At 40.9% G+C, this 23,488-nt stretch overlaps 1 protein-coding gene across 1 annotated transcript in view; it reads left to right on the top strand.

Annotated features, from left to right (window-relative positions):
- LOC129715239 (kinesin-1 heavy chain) overlaps positions 1 to 23,488 on the top strand; it is an 85,859-nt gene that overhangs the window by 18,063 nt on the left and 44,308 nt on the right. Inside the window, exons 2-7 of the mRNA XM_055665100.1 lie at positions 11,506 to 11,593; positions 15,709 to 15,782; positions 16,985 to 17,089; positions 18,733 to 18,781; positions 22,178 to 22,233; positions 22,327 to 22,414. Coding sequence (XP_055521075.1) covers positions 11,506 to 11,593; positions 15,709 to 15,782; positions 16,985 to 17,089; positions 18,733 to 18,781; positions 22,178 to 22,233; positions 22,327 to 22,414 — 460 coding nt within the window. The remainder of the gene's footprint in view (positions 1 to 11,505; positions 11,594 to 15,708; positions 15,783 to 16,984; positions 17,090 to 18,732; positions 18,782 to 22,177; positions 22,234 to 22,326; positions 22,415 to 23,488) is intronic.

Raw genomic sequence — 23,488 nt, 5'->3', positions numbered from 1 at the left:
TAGCTCTGTATTCAAAAGACTGCTTGCACAGTCCTTTTGTAGAAGAGTCCCATAGATTCTCAATACCCTGTATTGTTGCAGTCATGGTGATCTAGTTTATAGTTCCTTTCTGGGAAAAGGATGAGATTGGCTAAGCTAGCATTTGACCGAAGCAATCAAATTAATATTTTGGCAGCAAAACTACAAACTGCTGGAGAAGCTGAGTGGGTCAGGCATCATCCCTAATTGCCAGCATCTGTGTCAGTTAAAGGAAATAGGGAGAAGACCCTTCATCTGGACTTGGAGTAGAGAGATTATGGCCACATAAAGAGGTGAGGGGGAGAGTTGAAGCAAAAGCTTGCAAGCAATAGGTAGCTCTCGGTGAGGAGGGGCATATTGATAAATAGGTAGATAGGTAGAGATAGCATTGGACGCTCAGAGGTAAGTAGCGATGACAAAGGGCTGCAGGTTATGGATTCAGATAGAAAGCCAGAGTGGGACCAAATGGAGGGATGATGGAAACAGTAGGGAGGAGGGGATAGGAGATCCAGTGGGAGGAGTGTGGGTGATGGTGTCGGTGGGGGAGGGGAGAGAATATAGTCAGGTTCTGGGTGGGGGGGGGGGGGGGGGAATGAAACATAGAAAATACGTGCAGGAGGAGGCCATTCGGCCCTTCGAGCCAGCACCGCCATTCATTGTGATCATAGCTAGAGTGGTGGTTTGGAAAGGGGTGTGTGGAAGGACCTTGGGAAATCAGAAAGATAGAAAAGGGAACAGAGGACGAGTAGGTTACTTGAAATCAGATAATATTGTGTTTATTCATTTGGGTTGTAGGGCAGAACATGAGTTGTCGTTCTAATAGTTTGCACTCTGCCTCATCAAGACAGCAGAGGAGGCAGACATGTTGGCATGGGATTGGAAAATTGAATTAAAATGGCCTGCATCTGGAAACAGAAATGTAATGCTGAGGCTTTATAAGGTACTGGTCAGACCACATTTAGTGCATTGTGAGCAGTCTTTAGCCCCATATTTGAGGAGGGATCTGCAGGCATTGGAGAGGGTCCGGAGGAGGGTTACAAGAATGATCCCGGGGATGTTTGGGGTAACGTATGTTGAGTACGGAATTGGGGGGATTTCATTGAAACTTACTGAATAATGAAATGCTTGGATAGAGTGGATGTGGCGAGGATGTTTCTGCTATTGGGACAGTCGAGGACCAGAGGAAACAACCTCAGAATAAACGGACGTACCTTTAGAAAGGCGATGAGGAAGAATTTATTTTTCTAGATGGTGGTGAATCGGTGGAGTTCATTGTCACAGACGGCTGTGGAGGCCAAGTCATTGGGTATTTTTAAAGTGGAGATTGAAAGATTCTTGATCAGTAAGGGTGTCGAGGGTTATTGGGAGAAGGCAGGAGAATGGGGGTAGACAAGGAAAGATAGTTTAGCCATGATTGAATGACAGTGTAGATGCGATGGGCCGAATGGCCTAATTTTGCTTCTATGAATTTTTAAGTTATGCTCCAGTGAGCCATTGCGGAAGGAGTGCAGGTGCTAGGTAAAGAGAGGCCTAGTATGCATTTGACCCTTCTGATGTAGAGGAGGACACATTGAGAACCCCATATGCAATAGATGAGGTTGTTGGAAGTGAATCTCTCTGACCTGGAAAGCTTGTTTGGCTCCTGGGTTGGAGGTGTGGACATGGGTGTTATTTTAAAGATAGACACAAAATGCTGGAGCAACTCAACGGGTCAGGCAGCATCTCTGGGGGAAAAAGGATGGGTGATGACAAATGATCTTGAGCAGGGTGGTGCCTGGTAGGTCCATTGTTGGCTAGGGAAGGTAGGATCTCAATAGAGAAACAATGCGTGGAACTGGTAAACTGGTCAATGTAAGCTAGAATGCTTGAGAAATTCCATTCCTTATTAAATATTGTTGCTGTAACGTAAGCAATGAAAGAAGCCAGCTGGAATACAGCAATATTGTAAATAAAATTAAAAAGAACACAAAATAGGCCATTTAGTCAACATGCCTGCCCTGCCGTTCAATATGATCATGCCAGATCTTCTCTCCAATTATGGGTTAATTCCCCATTGCCCACAATTCCTTGATCTTTAAAAAAAATCTACTTCCTCTGAATACTGCCAAAGATCTAATTTCCAAATTGCTTCAGGGCAGGGAATTCCAGAGATCGACACAGCGAGAAGTTCCCACGCTGCATGTTTTTTAAAGTCTGCCCCTCTAATCTTTTAACTATGTCCTCTCATTCAAGTTTCTCCTACTTGTAGAAACATCCTACCATCTGCAATGTTATCTTCTTCTTGCGTATGGCCTGCACAGCCTAATGTTGTAGGACAACTTGTTCTATTTGATCTTATTTGTCTGTGCAAGCCGGGTTGATTGCATTCGTCGAAACAGGGCGGACCACGTGAAGGTTGCAATCTTCCACCCCTGCAATGTTATGTCTCTTTATGATCATTGATGCTTCAATAATATCACACCTCATTCAACTGAACTCCAAGGAATATAGTCACAAAAAGCTGGAATAACTCAGCAGATCAGACAGCATCTCTGGAGAAAAGGAATAGTTGTCATTTCCAATTGAGACCCTTCTTTAGACTTAAGAAGAATATAGACCTACCTACTTCAGCTGCTCGTGATAAGATGTCATCATTTGGATTGCACAACAATCTTGTAAAATTCGACTGTTTTTCACGTCATTGTATTTACTCTTGTATTTATCATGTGCGTTATTTACTCTGAGTTTCATTTCATTGCACCAGGGTGTAGATGATTGATAATAAAATAATCTGAATCTGAACCTTTTAATCCCAGGAATTAGCACAGTGAATCTCTCTTGACCTACCTTTTTACACCTGTAACACTTTATTAACAAGGAGGACCAAAACTCTACTCTGTACTCTAGTGTGGTCTGAACAGTGCTTCCCTATTTCTAACTACCAATCCTTTTGCAACAAGTGCCAATATTCTATTTATCTTGGATCTATAGTTCCTTGTTTCTACTATTTACTTGCACCTGCCTACTAATATTTGGCAATTTATGCAAAAGAATTCCTAGTTATGCACTCGATTCGTCCACTTAACCAACCTGTATCCTAGTGCAATGTTCCTATATCCTTGTCTATTTTCATGGCATCAGCAAACCTGTATGCCGTGAACTCTGCTCCCTCCTGACGATTTATGCAAATTGTAAATAATTAATCCTTGGGATACCCATCTGGTTATGTACTTCCAATCGTAACAAGATCAATTTCCTCTCTGGTTATTGCATAGAAGCGTATCTTCAATCCATACAAACATCATCTTGCCCTGATACTGTGAATTCTAGTTTAGTTTATTGTCACGTGTACCGTAAATGTTTTGGGTTATTGAGGATAGCCCTTCCTGAGCTGATACATTACCTATTCATGTTGTACCACATGACCCGCTGAGTTAGTCCAGCATTTTGTCTTTTTCCAAAATAAATGCAGACCCAGCCTGCTGCCCACTTTGTTTAAAAGAAATAGACAAAAATACATTTGACTTCCCTGTACTTTTTTTTTAGTTGTCTGAGCTTATCCTTAAATTCACTATTGCATCAATGTGCTGGGCATGTGCTATGTCAACCTCCAGGAATTTGACGTTGCTAACTCTCCACCCTTAACCCATTAATATATTGTTGCTATTGTTGTTGCAACACCATTCAATCGGGTGTTAAATCTCTCTCCCGTAGACTGTCTCATCACCAACCGTGATTCTCGTAACTGCAGCATTGCTATTGCCACAATTTAGATGGTATTGGAGCTGTGCTTAGCCGCACAGTCCTGGCTGTAGTGCAGGGGAGCTAATTGCACAGTCTTGATGTGTAGCCTTGTTGATGGTCAGTGAGGAGGAGATATTGTTACTGATCCGCACTGTTCGTGATCTCCCAATGATGAAGCCAAGGAACAAGTTGCAAAAGAGAGTACAGACGGTCAGGTCTTGAACTTTGGTAATGAGTTTGGAGGGGATGATATGTTAAATGCCAAGGTGTAGTTTATGAACAGCAGCTTCAGGTATATGTTTTTGTTATCCAGAATGGAGAGCCAGTGATATAGCACCTGCTGTTAACCTGTTGTGGTGACGGGCAAATTGACGTGGGTTCAGGTCATTTCTGAGAAGAGTTGATTCACTCCATAATGGTCCTCTTGAAGCACTTTAATATAGTGATTATAATGGATGTAAGTGTTATGTATGTTGGTCTTTGAGGCAGGTCCCCATGCTCTTCTTGGGCACTGGTACGATCAATGCCCTGACTAATGTGTGCTGCCTTCACCATAACCTCTACTTGGACTTTTCCTAATGTAACCACTGGAACCCCCTCTCCAACCCTCTGCCAAATCCACTCTGACTGTTGATCCGTTTAGTTTCATTTTTAGGTTCTTTCAAAGGTAGGATATCTCCATATTAGTATAGTACTCAAGATGGACCAGCACTTTGTACAAACTAATTATTATATCCTGTAATTTGTTTCACTTCTGAAGCTGTGTATTGCTGGATCATATTTTCCAGTAAAGCACACAGATTCTTCAATTATGTATTAAAATGTGGATTATTTGTGCTGTTTTCTGCCCTAAACTAAGTTAATTTTTAAACTTTTTTCAATAACTGTCTGCCAGTCAAAATGTCTTTGGGACCGTCTGCCTTACAGGAGAGGAAGTGCAGGACATCTTAATGTACAAAGTTGGATATTGGTATTAAGTTGGCATTGGTTTATTCATGTCACCTCCTCAGATGGTGCAAAATTGTTTTGCATGCCATCCAGTCAAACCATATTGTTAATGAGTACAATCAAGTACATGTAGTGCTATGATAAAAAAAAATAAAGGAGTGCAGAAGATAGTGTTGCGTTTACAGAGAAAGTACAGATAAAAAAGTAAGTGCTGCCAATAAGGTAAATTGGGAGATCATGACAGCATCATTAGCATATGGGAGGTCTGCTCAGTTATCTAATAAGTGGGGAAGTAGGTATACCTGTGTCTGGTGATATGTGCTTTTAAGCTTTTGTATTTTCGGCCTGACCTGGGAGGGGAAAAGTGGACATGTCCTGGGTTTAAGTGACCTTTATTCCGTAAGCTGCATTCCTGAGGTCGTGTGAAGCATAAATGGAATCCGTCAAGGGGTTAATTTGTGTGATGGACTGGGATGCGTCTGCAACTCTATGCAATTTCTGACAATCTTGGGCAGAGCAGTTATCAAACCAAGTTGTGACGCACCCAGATGTGATGTGTTCTAAGATAGACACATACTGCTGGAGTAACTCAGCGGGACAGGTAGCATTTCTGGAGAGAAAGAATGGGTGACGTTTCAGGTCGAGATCCTTCTTCAGACTGATGTGTTCTAAGGTGCAACTGTAGAAATTGGTAAGAGTCATTGGAGACATGCTGAATTTCCTCAGTCTTATGGGGAAGTAGAGACATTGGAGTGCTTTCAAGGTTGTAGATCAGAAATATGAAAGAACACTAGGAAGCTAGAGAAGAAATTACAGGAGCCTTGGCTGAAATATATGCATCATCCTTTCCAACGAGAGGTCTGGCAAGACTAGATGGTGGCTAATGTTGTGCCTTTATTTAAGAAAGGTTAAAAGGAAAATCTGTGATCAATAGACCAGTGTGCTTAACATCTGCGGTTGGTAAGTTGGAGGGGATGCTGATGGATAAGAGATCAATGCATTTGGAAAGATAAGAGTTGATTGGAGATAGTCAGCATGGCTTTGTGTGTGGGAGGTCATGCCTCACAAATGTGAGGTTACTTTTGAAGTATCCAAAAAGTTTGAGGGCAAACCCAGAGACACAGTCTATACAGAATTCAGCAAGACCTTTGATAAGATTCTGAGTGGTAAGTTACTCTGGAAGGCTAGATGAAAGGATCCAGAGCAAGGTACATCATTGGCTTGATGGTGGGAAGCAGCGGGCGATGGTGGAAGATTGTTAGAGGTCCGTGACTAGCCTGACTCGAGGATTGGTACAGGACCCATTGCTGTTTTCATATATATATATCAACAATTTGAATAAAAATGTACAATTTAATAAGTTTGCAGATGACCGTGAAGACATTCATCAAGATTTATTGTGGATTCTTGTGGGCACTGTGGCGCAGTGGTAGAGTTGCTACATTACAGCGAATGCAGAGCCAGAGACCCGGGTTCTATCCCGACTATGGTGCCGTCTGTACGGAGTTTGTACATTCTCCCCGTGACCTGTGTGGGTTTTCTCCGAGATCTTCAGTTTCCTCCCACACTCCCACACAGGTATATAGGTTAATTGGCTTGTTATAAGTGTAAATTGTCCCTAGTGTGTGTAGGATAGTGTTAATGTGCAGGGATTGCTGGTAGGCGTGGACTCGGTGAGCCAAACAGCCTGTTTCAGCACTATCTCTAAACTAAACTAAATTGCTAAGGGACTAGATGGGAAAGCATTAAGTGTATCTAGGAAAGTTGTTTGGAGCATAATGAAGGGGCACGATTTGATTTTGATTTGATAGAATTTATTGCCACACAACCAGGGTCGGTGGTATTTGGGTTGTCAGCAGCGGCACAATAATAAAGAACACACAACCACAATAAAAATGTAACACAAACATCCACCACAGCATTCATCACAGGTCAGAACTTGGCCAGACCTCCTCCATTTTCCCCCGTGGTCGGGACCTCCACCTTCCGCAGCCGTTGCTGGAACCAGGATCCGTAATTCTACTAGTTACAAGATAGTTATGGAAATTGGTGCACAGGTTAGTCCTAAATTAGGGGAAAGCAAATTTCAATACCATCCGATAGTAACTTTCAAAATTGATTGAGAGGAGATTTGCAGAATTGCAAAAGATTCTGGATGTATGTTAAGAACAAAAGAGTATTAGATTCCCTTGAGGATCAGTGTACAGTAAACTCTTGGTTTAACTGAACCCTTTATAACGGATTTTGGTTATAGTGGATAGACCTGCCCAATGGCATCCTGGCTTGCATAGTCTCCCCAGCTCCAGCATCCAACGCTACCCCTGGCTCGCAATGTGCACTAGAGAGCCCTTGTTCACCCACCCAGTGCTTCCACACCTCAAAAAATTATTTCCTTAAATAGAATCCTAAATCTCCTGGAATTTGGTATTTCCTGAAATTTTTTAAAATGCTTCCTGCGTGCTATTTGTTGGGTTTTTTTCGTGGGCACACGTTAACAACACAAAGAAGAACAAGGCAAAACAGAACTATGTAACTACACCATATCTGCCTGCTTCTGTTTCTCAATTGTACAGTGTTATGCACGGCAGCTTCCGTTGCCTCCAACAGCTTCGTTGTCTTCATTTTTTCAACCTCATCTTATGTGTCCCTGTCTCTGCTCTCTCTCCCTCTCTTCGTCCCTTTCTCCCCCTCCCCCTCGACCTCCCTCCCCCTTTCCCTCCCTTCCTCCCTCCCTCCTTCTCTTCCTCCCTCTCTCATCCCCCTTTTTTTCTCTCCCTTCCTTCCTCTCTTATTCCCTCCCTCTCTAACTCCCCCTCCCTTTCTCCCCCCTCCCTCTCTCCCACTCTCCTTCTCCTCTCCCTCTCTCCACCCCTCCCTCTCTCCACCCCTCCCTCTCTCCACCCCCCCCTCTCTCCCCCCACCTCCCTCTCGGCCTCTTGAGCCCACCCACCGTTCTGTAAGATCAAGGCCAATCCAAATGTATGCAATCGCCCACTAGTAATTTTTCACCACGAGGCTTATCCAGAATTCTACCACTGCCTGAAAAATAATCAAAGGCTCAACTTCCATTGAGAAAGAGAATTCCAAAGACTCATTGTTATACGAGAATTTTCACGAACAGTCTGTGACCCATAGCACTGTGGCCATAGCGCTATGTTTAAAGCCCACAGCGCTGCAGCCAGTAGCGCTATATTTAGAACCCATAGCGCTGCAGCCGACAGCTCTTTGTTTAAATCCCCACGCGTTAAACTGACAATGCTCTACTTAAACCTTTGAGCGCCAAACCGGCAGTGCTGTGTGTATTACCTTTACACCCCTTCGCGGGTCGGATGCGGAAATTTCCCCAAATTATTCCATTTCCCTAAAATTACCCGAAGACAACCAGAATTCCCCGAATTTCAGGTAATTTCCTTCAAAGTGGAAACACTGCACCCACCACACATGCCCCATCCACATTAGTCCCACTTGCCTGCCCTCAGCCAATATTCCTATAAACCTATCCTATCGACGTTCCTGTCCAGATGTTTTTTAAACGTTGTTATAGGACCTGCTTCGGCAGCTTGTTCCATATACCTATGTGTTTAAAAAAAAAATTTAAAAAAAAGTTGCCCCTCCAGTTCCTAATAAATCTTTCCCCCTCACCTTAAACCTGTGGTTCATGATTCCTCTTCTCTGGGTAAAAGACTCTGTGTGTTTACCCTATCTATTTCGCTCATGATCGATAAGATCACCCCTCAACTTCTTGCACTCCAAGGAATAAAGTGCTAGCCTGCCCAACCCTTCCCTATAGCTCAGGCCCTCGAGTCCTGACAACATCCTCTCACTTTAATGTCATCTGCAAACTTGCTAATCATGCCTTGTACATGTCATCATGTCATCTACATTGGTAGATAAAAATAGTGAGACGTATGACAAATGTGGGTTTATTCTGTTGTGCTTCTCTTTTTACATCACGGAAAATTAATATGCAGGTACAAGAAGCAATATCAAGGCAAACAATATACTTCAAACATGCAGGGCCTACTGATACGGCACCTGGTATTGATATCCTTCTTATCCAAAAGATAGGCTTGATCAAGGGAGTACAGTGGAAACATTTAAGATGGATTCTTAGGATGGGGAGATTGTCCCAGAAGGAGAAATTAAAAAGGTTGGTTTTGTAGTGAGAAGAATGAGACAAATAGATATAGATATGTTATTTATTGTCACTATACATGTACAATAAGATTAAAAGCAGCTCGTACTCAGTGCATACATATAATTTAGTACAAAAAACAAGAAACAGAAAACAAAACCAAAAGGAGGGGGGGGGGGATAGGTACACAATTCTGCAGCGCTATATACATATCTAGAAAGGAAAAATGGTGAAGGATGAATAGGTAGTATTCTTAGGCAGATGTTTAAAGATTATATTAAATATTAAAAATGATTTTAAAAATATTAAAAATTACAGTTACAATACATATTACAGTTCCAAATTTCAATACGTGGATAGAATAGATGGAAGTCCGGGTGTTGGGCTGTGAAGTCAGTGCATGTGTGAATTAAGAGTAGTTATGACTTTCGGAAAACAACTATTCCTGAGTCTATTTGTCCTAGTTTTGATGCACCTATAGCGCCTTCCAGAGGGCAGCAGGTCGAACAGTCCAAACGCAGGATGGGAGCTGTCCTTGATATTCTTTGCCCTGCTAAGGTAGCGGGAGGTGTAAATATCCATCAGGGAGGGGAGAAGGCAACCAATGATCTTCTGTGCTGTCCTAGTTACCCTCTGAAGCCTCTCCCTGTCTGCCATGGTGCAGCTGCCATACCATGCTGTAATGCAGTATGTCAGCAGGCTCTCGATGGACGAGCGGTAGAAGGTCAGCAGCAGTTTGGAGTCCAGGTTGTGCTTCCTGAGAACCCTCAGTAAGTGCAGCCGCTGCTGAGCCTTCTTGATGACCGCTGTCGTGTTGTCTATCCAGGAGATATCAGCAGAGATAAGGACGCCGAGAAACCGGAAGGTGTTGACCCTCTCCACACACTCGCCGTTGATATGTAAGGGGACTAAGTCGGTGCTGTGCCTCCTGAAGTCGACAATGAGCTCTTTTGTTTTCCTGGTGTTCAGAGCTGTAGAATTTGACAGGATAAATGCAGGGATGTTAATTCCTCAGTAGATGTGTTGAGAACTAGGGCTCGTGTTCTCTGAATAAAGGGTCAGCATAATGGGCTGAGATGAATAAAAATATCTTCGTCTGGAATTCATCTTTGGAATTCTGTACTCAGTAATGTATCTTTCAGGGAAAACCAGTGTCTCATTAATGCCTTTGACATTTAAAAATGACATGGATGTTTTCAATGTAAGCTTTTATATCAGAGAGTTGCAGAATTATTTTCCAGTTTAAATGACCAGTAGAGGGACTTGATTTAGGCTGGAAAACTGTAAAATGTTGGTTGCGGTTCTGACAACCTGAAAGGGGCAAGGTTAAAGGTACCAAAAATGTAACCTTTCACTAAAATATATTTTTAGTATAGGTTTGTTTTGATTTCAACTTCAGCGGGATGTCTCTAGCTCCTGTTGACCACAACAGCTTTACTACAGGTCCACCACTGATTTTTCCAACAACTGTTGATCAGGCACTTCTAATCCAGACTAAATTACAAGAGTGCACTTGAAATTCACTGGGCTGCCGCAGATGGCATTGCGTGTGGCGTGCGCTTTTTCAGGCGTGTCCCTACATCCCGAAAGATTTATTTGTTTACATCAGCAGTTGTTGCTGGTGATCCCTCAGTTTTGTGCAATTGTTAGTTTATTTTGCTTACATTTAATCTTAACAATGGCTTCTAAGCAAGGTCCAAGTGAGTTGTAATGTCAAGCATAAGCACATTTAATTTACATTTAATATTTGTTTCATTTAAACTTTTAGCAGTCCATGGTGCTTTAGAGATATGGAAATTAGTGGGTCAAAGGTGTATTGTTGTATCATTATTAAAATTGGTGGTGAACCTGTACTGATTTCCAAAGTAGACCTAAAATGCTGGAGTAACTCAGCTGGACTGGCACCATCTCTAGAGAGAAGGAATGGGTGATATTTCGGGTCGAAACCCTTCTTCAGACTGAATACCACACCTGTACTAACTTCTACTTTACCCTTAAATTCACTTGGACTATCTCTGATACCTCTGCTCTTTCTCAATCTCCCTGTCTCTATCACATGGGATGTCTATTACAAACCCATAAAAACCCAAAGTTATCTTGACTACACCTTCTTCCACTTTTTCACTTGCCAGGATGCCATTCCTTCCAGCATTAGCATTTTCTGTGTCACCGATATTCATGTACATCTTCGTGGTGAAGCTAGAGACTGCAGATGCTGGAATCTTGAGGGGAAAAAACAGTGCTCGAGAGACTAAATGGGTCAGACAGCATCTGTGGCGGGAGTGGACAGATTACATTTCTGGTTGGGATCTTTCCTCATAAGCTGTTTCTTGTTTATGCATATCTTCAAACAACCTTTGTATTGGTTATTTGCAAAAGTATAAATTTGTACCCGTCTGAAGAAGGGTCTTGTCCCAAAATACCATGTCTTTGGAGGTCATCAAATGTGGTTCTTGAATGGGCATTGTTATTATTACTTTTTAAAACCACATATCATTTCAGCAATATTCTTGCTGATACAAATAAGAAACATTATTAGGTACATCTTGCTTATTCAAAATATACTGTATAAATTACAAAATATGGATGCGTTATTTTCGATGCAGTATATTGCTACAGGGAATTGTTATGTAAAACATTTTGAATGTGCAGTTTTAATTGATTCAATACTTTCTTTACAGGGCAAATCCTACATGTATGACCATGTTTTTCCATCAAATTCAACGCAAGAGCAAGTATACAATGCCTGTGCAAAAAATATTGTCAAAGGTAGGTTATGTTCATGAAAAGGAGCTGTGCTGAATTTGTTTCAGAAATTCGAGTACTAAAGAATTTATAAAATTACATTGTGTATATTATAATGTACTATAAGTGATGAAGGTTTTGGGCTTATAAGTTGATTGATTGTCTCACTTCAGGAGGTTCAAATTTATTTTGCATATGAATGCCGAACTGGTGAGAAATTCAGACCACTCATAAACACAGATGTTGGTCCAAGTAGTTCTACCATTAAACCAACTTTAATTAAAAAGTAGAGAAGTGTCGGATGATTGCACCCATTATAGCAAAATCAAGTGATCTGCTTATTGTTTCATGTTAAATGATGTTGTGGTATTCTCTTCCATTAATCGATAGAGAATCCACTGTATTTCTTGTCCGAGAACACTAATGCAATTATCAAGAAAACTCATCAGCGCCTCTACTTCCTGAGAAGATTACGGAGAGTCGGTTTGTCAAGGAAGACTCTCTCTAACTTCTACAGGTGCACAGTAGAGAGCATGCTGACCGGTTGCATCGTGGCTTGGTTCGGAAATTTGAGCGCCCTGGAGAGGAAAAGACTACAAAAAGTAGTAAACACTGCCCAGTCCATCATCGGCTCTGACCTTCCTTCCATCGAGGGGATTTATCGCAGTCGCTGCCTCAAAGGCTGGCAGTATCATCAAAGACCCACACCATCCTGGCCACATACTCATCTCCCTGCTACCTTCAGGTAGAAGGTACAGGAGCCTGAAGACTGCAACAACCAGGTTCAGGAATAGCTACTTCCCCACAGCCATCAGGCTATTAAACCTGGCTCAGACAAAACTCTGATTATTAATAACCCATTATCTGTTATTTGCACTTTATCAGTTTATTTATTCGTGTGTGTATATATTTATATTATGGTATATGGACACACTTATCTGTTTTGTAGTATATGCCTACTATGTTCTGTGTGCTGAAGCAAAGCAAGAATTTCATTGTCCTATACAGGGACACATGACAATAAACTCACTTGAACGTGTCATATTTTGTTCAGAGCACTGAAATTACCCCCTTTTCTCAACTTTACTCAAATGTCTCCTTCTTCCATTTAAAGATCCTCCAAACCTATAACAAGGTTGCTAATCAGCTCTCCTAATATCAATCTTTTGGTTCAGTCAATTTTAAAATAGGCTTTTATATAATTGGGAGTTTTTGGTGCTGAAATTATTAGAATTGCCAAGGTTTTCCAATGACCAGTTTGCATCTTGTCGGCACACTGTTGCACAATTTAAAGATGCAGAATTAAATAAATATCATTTGTGCTATTAAATATTTCCATACATGAGCAAAATGCTCAAGTTTGTTTACTAATCTTTCAACATATTTAACAACAGATGCAAGATTCAATGCCATGCCACTTTTCTGAGCCACCTCAGGTTTGAAAGTATTCCATGCCCCAAACTGGAACTGGGTAGTGCATTTTCAATGTAGAAACAATGAACTGCAATTGCTGGTTTACTGGAAAGATATAAAGTGCTATAGAAGCTCTGTGGGTCAGACAGCATCCCCAGAGAACATGAATAGGTGAAGTTTCAGGTTGGGACTCTTCTTCAGACTGATTGCAGGGGCTGGGGGAAAGAAGATGTGCTCTGACCATAGTACTCTGTAGTTTGAGCATGACTTGAGTCTCACTATTTTTCCTGTCTAATTTCGTGTTCTAATTATATGATTGAATGATAAAGCATGGAAACAAACACTCTGCCCACTTAGCATTGACCACCTGTTCACCCTAGTTAATTACTCACCCTGCTTCCTTTAAAGACTCTACCCCCTACTCCCAAATCCTCCGTCTACGCCGCATCTGCGACAAGGTTTTCTATACTAGATCATCGGAGATGTCCTCATTCTTTAGGAAACAGGGGTTCCCCTCTTCCATTATAGATGAGACTCTCACTAGGATCTCCTCCATATCCTGCAGCTCCGCTCTTGTTCCCCCCCCCATTCGCAACAAGTACAGAGTCCCCCTTGTCCTCGCCTTCCACCCCATCAGCCGCCGCATACAGCATATAATCCTCCAACACTTATCGTCACCTCCAACGGAATCCCACTACTGGCCACATCTTCCCATCTCCATCTCTTTCTGCAGAGAACGTTCCCTCCACAACTCCGTGGTCAACTCATCCCTTCCCACCCAAACCACCCCCTCCCCAGGTACTTTCCCCTGCAGGAGATGCAACACCTGTCCCTTTACCTCCCCCACTCAACTCCATCCAAGGACCCTGACAATCTTTTCAGGTGAGGCAGAGTGTAACTTCCAACTCCTCCAACCTCATCTACTGTATTCGCAGTTCCAGGTGTCAACCAAGCGTAGGCTCGGCGATTGTTTCACTCCACTCAGTCCGCCTTAACCTACCTGATCTCCCGGTTGCTCAGCACTTTAACTCCCCCTCCATTCCCAATCTGACCTTTCTGTCCTGGGCCGCCTCCATCGTCAGAGTCAGGCCCAGCTCAAATTGGAGGAACAGCACATCATATTTCGCTTGGGCAGCTTACACCCTGTATGAACATTGACTTCTCTAACTTCAAATAGCCCTTGCTTTCCCTCTCTCTCCATCCCCTCCCCCTTTCCCAGTTCTCCCACCAGTCTTACTGTCTCCGACTACATTCTATCTCTGTCCCGCCCACTCCCCTGACATTAGTCTGAAGAAGGGTCTCGACCCAAAAAGTCACCCATTCCTTCTCTCCAGAGATGCTGTCTGTCACGCAAAGTTACTCCAGCATTTTGTGTCTACCCACCCTGGTTCTATTACCCCATTTTCACATCCCCTCCCTACATACTAGGGACCAATTAGGCTGCAAAGTTGCATGTCTTTGGGAGCTGGCAAACCCATGTGATTACAGGGAGAATGTGCAACTCCATGCAGACTGCATGAGGTCAGGAGCTACCTAGCTCTCTGGCACTGAGGTAGCAGCATTAACAGCTGCGCCACTGTGCCGTCCTTAAACACATTTGGAAAGGACCACTATATATTCCATTCCCAATAGCTATTTGGGTTGTGTTCACACATTACACATTGGTATTGAAAGTTACAGCATTCATCCAGTTGCGTGTTGGTTTTACTACATCTAAAAGTGTGAGAGCTGTGATTGTGAATATTTGGAATTCTCAGAGACCTGTGGATGATGAAATAAATATCTGGACTTTAAGGGTTTCTGAATTATGGGAATCAGTTAGGAAACTGATGTTTAGACTAAGATCAGATTGCCTATGTTATTGAATTATGGAACACATTTAAAGGTCAATATTTGGATTCCTTGTATTGTTCTGGGCTTTATCTCAAGATCAAGGGCCAGAAACCCGGGTTTGATCCTGACCACAGGTGCTGCCTGTACGCAGTTTGTACATTCTCAGTGTGAGTTTCCCCCGTGATCTCCGGTTTCCTCCCACACTCCAAAGACGTACAGGATTGTCGTGGTAAAAATTGAAATTCTCCCTTGTGTGTGTTGGATTAGTGTTAATGTGAGAGGATCGCTGGTCGGTGCAGACTCAGTGGGCTGAAGGGCCTGTTTATGGGCTGTATCTCTAAACTAAACTAATCTAAACTATGTAGCTGATTTCCCCGGTATTGTTAATATTTACAAAAATAAATATTTTGAATAGCTGAATATAAATTAGCAATCAAGATTAAAAATAGTCCGGATTTGAACACAATCCCTACCAACTCCTTTCAACATGCACCTACCTCATGTCTCTTCATAAATTCAAATTCAATATTTAGTGTTTCTCACTCTTTCTAATTTTGCACAGGCGCTTTGGTATATGATATGAACCATTAAATTTTTCTGTGTACTTTTATCGATTTATGCCGACCAGTTATTGTTTGATTTGTAAAGACTGGAAGCAAATGTAGTTAGGAATGAAGTTGCAGACTTCTGTAGCTGGCAGGAGAATCTAATTTGCATTAATGGGATTGTTATGTGTGACATAAAATGCAAGCTCAGTCCTACATTGTGATGACGATACATTTGGAAGATAATGGCAATTCCTTGCTCAGAGCCTGTTTTGATTTTGTTGCTTGCTAAAGTGATCACAGGAATCACTAAGTATTTGTTTATGATTTTACCTTTTGATCTTCCAGATGTACTTGATGGATATAATGGTACAATATTTGCCTATGGGCAAACGGCCTCTGGTAAAACTCACACAATGGAGGTAAGTGATTCCTTGTACACAAGAGATCAGCACAGAGCATCTCTGATCTTCATCCATTATTTCGCTAATTAATAGTTTTGCTCTGGGTTTGGTAATCCTTGATTAATTTACGATCAACAGCAACAAAAAGTTTTTCATAATAGAGACTCTTATTCGGAGCAAATAATACATTGGGTTTTGGAATTATCTCTAACAATACTAAAAAATATTTAAGAGTTGAACATTTTTTATCCTGATGTAGTCTTTGTCTCAAGACTAAAGTATGATTTCAAAAGCGAGGCACAGATTGCTGTTGATCTTAGAAATCATAATATTACTTTATTAGCCATATATGTTTTGCAGCATACGAGGAATTTGATTTGCCATACAGTCATACAAATAAAAAGCAACAGAACACACAAAACACATTTTAACATGAACATCCACCACAGTGACTCCTCCACATTCCTCACTGTGATAGAAGGCGAAAAAACTGTTCAATCTCCCGTTCTTTGTTCTCCCGCGGTCGGGAGCCTCGAGCCTTCCATTGACGGAATGATCTTGGCTCCCGTAGCTGGCGGTCGAGCCCTCCACATCGGGGCGATCGAGCTCCCACATCGGGGGGGGGGGGGGGGGATCTCAGATTCCCGCGCTGGCCGATCGGACCCTGGGTTGGGGCTAGTCGAACCTCCTGCGACTTTGGAGCTTCCCGACATCTATGGTCTCTACCCGAGACTGCGAGCTCCTCGATGTTGGAATCTGCAAGCCGCGGTTGGAGCTTCGATCCCAGGCAAGGGACCGCAGGCTTCGATGGTAAGTCCACGGCCCTGCGATGGGGATCAAAGACGGTCTCAAGCAAGGCCTCTAGCTCCATGATGTTAGGCCACAGAGCGACCGGAGATACGATCCAGAAAACAATCGCATCTCCGGCAAGGTAAGAGATTGAAAACAGTTTCCCCCGACCCCCTCACCCACCCCCACATAAAACAAACCAGACCACATTAACACATACTTTTAAAACACACTACAAATAACAAAAAAATACAAAAAGACAGGCAGACCGATGGCGAGGCTGCCATCGCTGACGGAGCCACCCAGTGGGATAGGCATATCCATATGGGTGAAATTGAACTGATATAAATGTAATCTACTTCATATGCTTTAAAAAAAAAAATTGCTGTTGGATCTCATTAACAGTATCACTTTTCCATTTCTAAATATAGGGAACACTTCATGATTCTGATTGTATGGGAATAATTCCCAGAATAGCCCAAGATATTTTTAATTATATTTACTCCATGGATGAAAATTTGGAATTCCACATCAAGGTAAAGATTTGCTGTTGAAAATATCAATATTATGGCTGGTATTTGTCACCTACTCTACCTATAACCTATTGCTTGAAGTAATGTTGAGCCTTTCCTTAAAAGTTGAAAATTAGCAATAAGATTTCAAACAAAACAGAAAATGTTGGAACCAGGTCAGGTAGCATCAGTAGAGAGCAAAGCAAAGCTGATGTTTTGGGTCAAGTTTATTGTATTATGCACAAGGACAACAAGATATCGGTACAAAGAATCTTGCTTGCAGCAGTATCACAGACTCAGTCAAACACACAAAACATAAATTAAACATAAATGACACACGTGATTTCAAGGCATTAGTGTAGAGAACAATTGGAAAGCTTTGAGCAGTTACCTTTTTCTGGTCCGCTCCCTCACGACCACTGTCTTCATCCTGCATAGCTCTAGTGATGTCCAACATGAACTGATGGATAATACCTTCTCTTTCATCTCATTATGTTACCTCCAGATTGAATTTAACAATTTCAGGAACCATTTTCCCTCTTACCACATGTAGCTGTACCTAATTATTTATTGTTTTTTGTCTCCCCAATTACTTTTTGTGCAACAGTTGTTACTTTGACAACTTGTGTCTGCACCCTATCATAGACATTCCTACTTCTCTCCAGACTGATTTCTAAAATTAAAACACGCTTGTTTCATTTTTCCCAGTTCCGATGGAAGTTCATTGACTCAAACCATTGATTGTTTATCTCCCCTTTGGGTGCTGTTTGACCTGTTATGCATATCCAACTTTTTCTGTTGTGTTTTGGGTTTCCAGCATATACATTTTTTTGCTGAAATTTCAAAGAGCAGTTGAGTCACCTATGAATGGGACCAAGTAAGAAAGCATTCCTTCATAAAGAACCCTAAGCTGTTTGAGAATTTTGTTTTGTTCTGGTCCCTGTATTTAAGACAGACATTGCAATATTGCAAAGGGTTCGTCTGGGATTTGAGGATGCTATCAGAGCTGAATTTTAGTTTTGTAGGGAAGAACTGCAGATGCTGGTTTCAACGGCAGATAGACACAAAAAGCTGGAGTAACTCAGCGGGTCAGACGGCATCTCTGGAGAAAAGGAATAGGTAACATTTTGTGTCGAGACACTTCTTCAGACTCTTCAAACCTCTTCAGAGTTTTGATGAGAGATTGGCCCTGATAATTTTGTAATCCTTGACGAAGGGGGAAGGACAGAGAGCTAAGCAGAGATTCCACTATTGTATCATGTGAAACAATATATTTCAAGAGTTAGTACAGATTTAAAGTAATTGCTTTAAAGTAAAAAGGAATTGAACATATTTCCTATAAAAACAATGGTGAAGGCAGAAAATGCAACACATTTTGTTGAAGATAGCCTGAATTGTAATAACTAAAAGTCGATGAATTGAAGTTTGAATTTTTTTTTAATGGCTCCAGTTGGACCAGGCCATGATCTGTGCTGTCATTTGATTGCTGTTGGAAATGTTCTGCAGGTTAGGTTTCTCATGACCTGAAAGGTTGATTTTATTTCCCCCTTCCACAAATGTTGATCTGTCGAGTATTCCTTTCTATTTTTGTTCTCTGCTTTTTTTTTTATATATATACTTAAATGATCACTCTTTCTCTGTGATTAATTATTTTAATTGTCTTTCAGGTTTCATATTTTGAAATTTATTTGGACAAGATTAGGGATCTTTTGGATGGTAAGATGAAATATTACGTTTTCAACACTAATTAGTAATTTTCTTTTGTGCCGAAATTGTGTGCATTTATTGGGATTGATGAAAAAAGCTACCATTTGAATCTTGGGCAGAATCAAAGAAATTGTCGTGTAGACATTTCTGTAGGTTATAAAATCTGAAAGTTGTGAGCAGTTAAACATCCTTATAACTCTCCACATGCTCCTCAGCATGGAATTTCTCATCATTCCAACCACATCTCACCAGTTTCTGTTTATATTAATCTGAAAACATGTAATAGTGAAGCCATGTCACTTGAGATTTGCTACTAGCACCATTCTTTTATTCCTTTCAAAGAATTGTCAAAATTTGACTTTTGTTAGTTTACATCTTTCTGTAGTCTCTTATGTTGGACTACCCATTGAGTTCCAAATGTCTACATAACTAATCACTTGCCTTCAATTCTTTACTTATTGTTTGTCTGCCATAAAGAGGCTTGATAAAAAAAATATCTTGTCTGATAATATATTTTTGCATTGTTGACGATAGAAAAGATTTTGTGCATTTCTTAATATACTGAAATGTAAGCATTAAATTTGATAACCACTGATGGATGGGGTTTGAGGAACATTGGGAAACTTGGAAAAAACTTTTTTTTTTAAAACGTGATTGCACTTATCATTTGTTGCTTATCATTTGAGTGATTAGATTTTGTTTATTTTTAATATTTGGTTTTTAGTCGGCATTTTGTGCTTTTGTAGTGAGTTAGCTTCTTACTATTAAAGATTGATCTTGCTCCAGTATGCAGTATTTTATTGTTTTGGACAATTACTGTCACAGAACAATGTGGATAAGCAAAATATATTATTTTGTATTGGTTTCGTGTCAATTGGGGTTTTTTAAACCTATACTTGCTGACAGTAGAATGTAAAATCTACAATCTGCAGATGCTAAAAACATTCAGCAGATCAGGCAATGTAGGTTGAGAGAGTGACCTTCCATTGGGATTAGAAAAGCTGGAAAATTAAGTTTTGATATAACGGTGAAGGGAGGAGGGTGACAAGCACAAATTAAACTGCGGGGATAGGATGGACCAAAAGAGGCTGACTGACTGCAGACGGTGTTGGTGTAATGTGATAGAGGATGGCGAAGCTTATTAAAAGTGCCGCTCTTGGGTCTGAAGAAAGGTAGAAATGGGAGCAGATGTATAACAATGGGGAAGAGGAAAATAAATACTGGAACTGAGATACGAGCCATAATTTCTGTAAATCTGAAGTAATACAAAACTGAATGTACCCAGCATGTGAGGCAGTATCTGTGGAGAACGAAACTGAATTATTGTTACATAAAGCGTGGCAAATATCTGACATGTACAGCAAAGACTGTTTATTTATTGAATTCATTGCTATGTGAAATGTGGTAAATGTGGTAATTCTGCTTGCTTTGGATTTCATTGAAACTGTCATGAAACACAAATTCTCCAAAATCAGGACCAGCCAGGAAGGCCTTTTGAGAACTAGCTTGTTTTAAAGTCAGTTTGCCCAGTAAAATTCTGAACGACTTCAATTTCTCACCCTGCTCTATTTCCCCAGTCTTTTATACAAGTGAAAGTTGAATATATTTCTTCATCTAAAGTAATTTCCAGTTCCTTGTAGAAACATTATAAATAAATTATGCCCATCTTCTTCCTTTAAGCTTCCGTTATCTGTTCAATCTATTTGTACAAAAGTCGGTAAACCAGAGGACAATGCCTCCATTGTTAAGCCGACGTTTGATTTGTCAGTTCCATACTGTCTTTAAAAAAAAAAAGGTGATCCTGATTTACCAGTCATCTACTTTAATTCTCTGATCCAGTTGTACTCTAACTTCTCTAAAATTGTCTACATTTCCCCAAATGGTGCCCAATGGTTTGTTCTTCCCTCAAAACGTCAATTGTTTTTTATCAAAACTAGACAAAATGCTGGAGTTACAACTGGTCGGGCATGATCTCTGGAGAAAATGGATGTGACATTTTGGGTCAGGACCTTTCTTCAGACTGGTTATAGTAGGGAGAGCGGGGGGGGGAAACTGGGAGCGAAAAAATAAAGCGGGTCATATCAGGGCTGGCAACAGATGAACTCAAGCGAGGGGGTCTAAGAGGCCGATTGTTGTTTTTCCCACTTTGTTTTTCTCACCATTCTGTTACCTGTTCTGTTGAGGCTGCCTGACCTGCAGAGTCTTAGTTAAGTTTAGAGATGCAATGTGGAAACAGACCTTTCAGCCCATTGAGTCCGCCCCGACCATCGATCATCCGTACACTAGTTCTGTTATCCTACACATGAGGGGCCAATTAACCTACCAACCTACACGACTTTGGAATGTGGGAGGAAACCCACACGGTCACAGAGAGAACGTACAAACTCTGCGCAGTCATTCCAGTATTTACTGTTTTTGTTCTGACTTACTAATTTGGATACATTTTTAGAAAGCAAAATAAAGATTGAATATAAATGTTATTAAGATTTAGAGGGTTGAAAAACCAGTAGCTTAAAAATATTGTAACAGACAAATTCTGAAATGCCTGATTAGACAAACTCAAAAGAGGTTGGAATATGGGTCTTCCTCACTGTAGGTTCGATGGAAACAAAATCAAACAGGGCTTTAAAAGAAAAAGAATACCACTCAAGAAAATAACTTGCAGAACTCTAGATCCCACAGCGACGGAGCTGATGGGATTGCATTTCTTGAAACGGGCCAAAAAATTATTTTGGCCTTTTGTACCCTGACAATATTTAATTCCCTCCAATTATTTTCTAAGAGCCAGATGGGTTGGGAACATGTTATTATGGCTTAGTACACTTTAGAGATTCTGTTATACCTTACTCAACATGGTTGAGTATTTCAACCATTTTGTTTCATGGCGGGAAAGGTTGTAAATGTTCAAAATTCTCTTCAGTTCATTGATTTCTGCAAAATGCGTTAAAGAAAGCAGCATGGGCAGCAAGCTCTGAATATTTGTTTAGCTGCCCATGAATTTAATTCTTAAGATGCAATCATTCCCATTATTGTCGTAAACCAATTCTAGGCCATTAACTATTCTTTGAGATTTTAAAAATCTGGACGCTTTATCGTAATTTTGCACTAAGAAAAAGAATACCAAATATGAAAGTGTACGTTCTCATTGTGACCTGCGTGTGGTTTCTTTGGGATCTCCGGTTTCCTCCCACACTCCAAAGACATACAGGTTTGTAGGCTAATTTGCTTAGTAAAATTGTAAATTATTGTGTGTGTGTGTGTGTGTGTCACTGGTCGGCATGGACTCGGTGGGCCGAAGGGCCTGGTTCTCTAAACTAAGCTAAAACTAAACATTAAATATACTTGTACTATTTGTATAAATATCTTAGTAAATGTTGGATAATAAGAGAATATTTTTCTTTTCAGTATCCAAGACCAATCTCTCTGTCCATGAAGATAAAAATAGAGTACCTTATGTGAAGGTGAGTAAAATCCATAATTGCATTTTCCCCCTGATATTCTAAAACTATTTTGTGAATAAAATTGGCTATATTATTGCTTCCCCTGTAATGCAGGGTTGCACCGAACGTTTTGTTTGCAGTCCCGAAGAGGTCATGGATACAATTGATGAAGGAAAATCCAACAGACATGTAGCAGTTACAAGTAAGCATGGTCTCCATTATATTTGTCACCCAAGTACAATATTGGCAATATTGAGAATGTAATAGTGATTGAGCTTCAAATTTTGTATCACCATAACCCTATAAATTTGCAGCTCTTGTGGATTTGACTTGAGTAAATTATATTTTAATAAAGTACTGTTTTATACATTTATACAGACCCTGCGTCTGCTGGTCAGGACTTTGTCAGTAATGTGGGAATAAATTAGATGAGACGTCCCTTTGGAAAAAATACTTATCGATAGTAAATGATACATTTTCTCCCCTCAATTTTTAACTTATTTGGCCTTTTCGTTAACAGTTTTAGAGATGTACTTGGTCATTTACCTTGCAGTGTATTACTTCAACTTATCTTAAAACATGACAAGAAAATTTAATATCTGGATTGATAAACGCAGCTAACTGGAGATGTGCCAGATTTTGGTGTGCAGATCTTCAGTACTACAGATATGTCTTCTGATCCCATAATCTTCCACATGCCCTACAAAGTGGATGTAGCTTTAATTAATTTTTTTACGAATGTTCAGTATTACTCCTGCCTTTGCTCAAGCAACATTTCAGTCAAGATACTGTGTGTTGCACTCTATAAATGTATGTAAAATAGAAGCAGTTGTAAATAAGACATTTAAACTGCGCGCGCACACACACACACACACACACACGCACACGCACACACACACACACACACACAATACAATACAATTTAGTTGTCATTTGAACCCAGAGGTTCAAACGAAATTTGGTTTCTGCAGTCATTCAAACAAGAAGAAGAACTAAGACACAACAGAATTTACACGAACATCCATCACAGTGAATCTCCTCCCTGTGATGGAAGGCAAAGTCATCTCTCCCTTGCACTCCTCATTCTCCTGCCGATGTCAGTCAAAATCCCCGGCGGGCGATGGTAAATAAGTCCCGCGGCAATTATAAAGCCGCACCGGGTGATGCAAGGCCCTGTTCCGGGTCTTGGTGTTGGAGCCCCCGGCGTACTCTAACAAGTCCCGCGGCCATTTAAAGCCGCGCCGGGCGATGTAAGGCCCCGCTCCAGGTCATCCTC

This window comes from Leucoraja erinacea, chromosome 2 (assembly GCF_028641065.1).
Source record: "Leucoraja erinacea ecotype New England chromosome 2, Leri_hhj_1, whole genome shotgun sequence".
Lineage (NCBI taxonomy): Eukaryota > Metazoa > Chordata > Chondrichthyes > Rajiformes > Rajidae > Leucoraja > Leucoraja erinaceus.
This window is presented reverse-complemented; position numbering and strand designations above follow the sequence as displayed.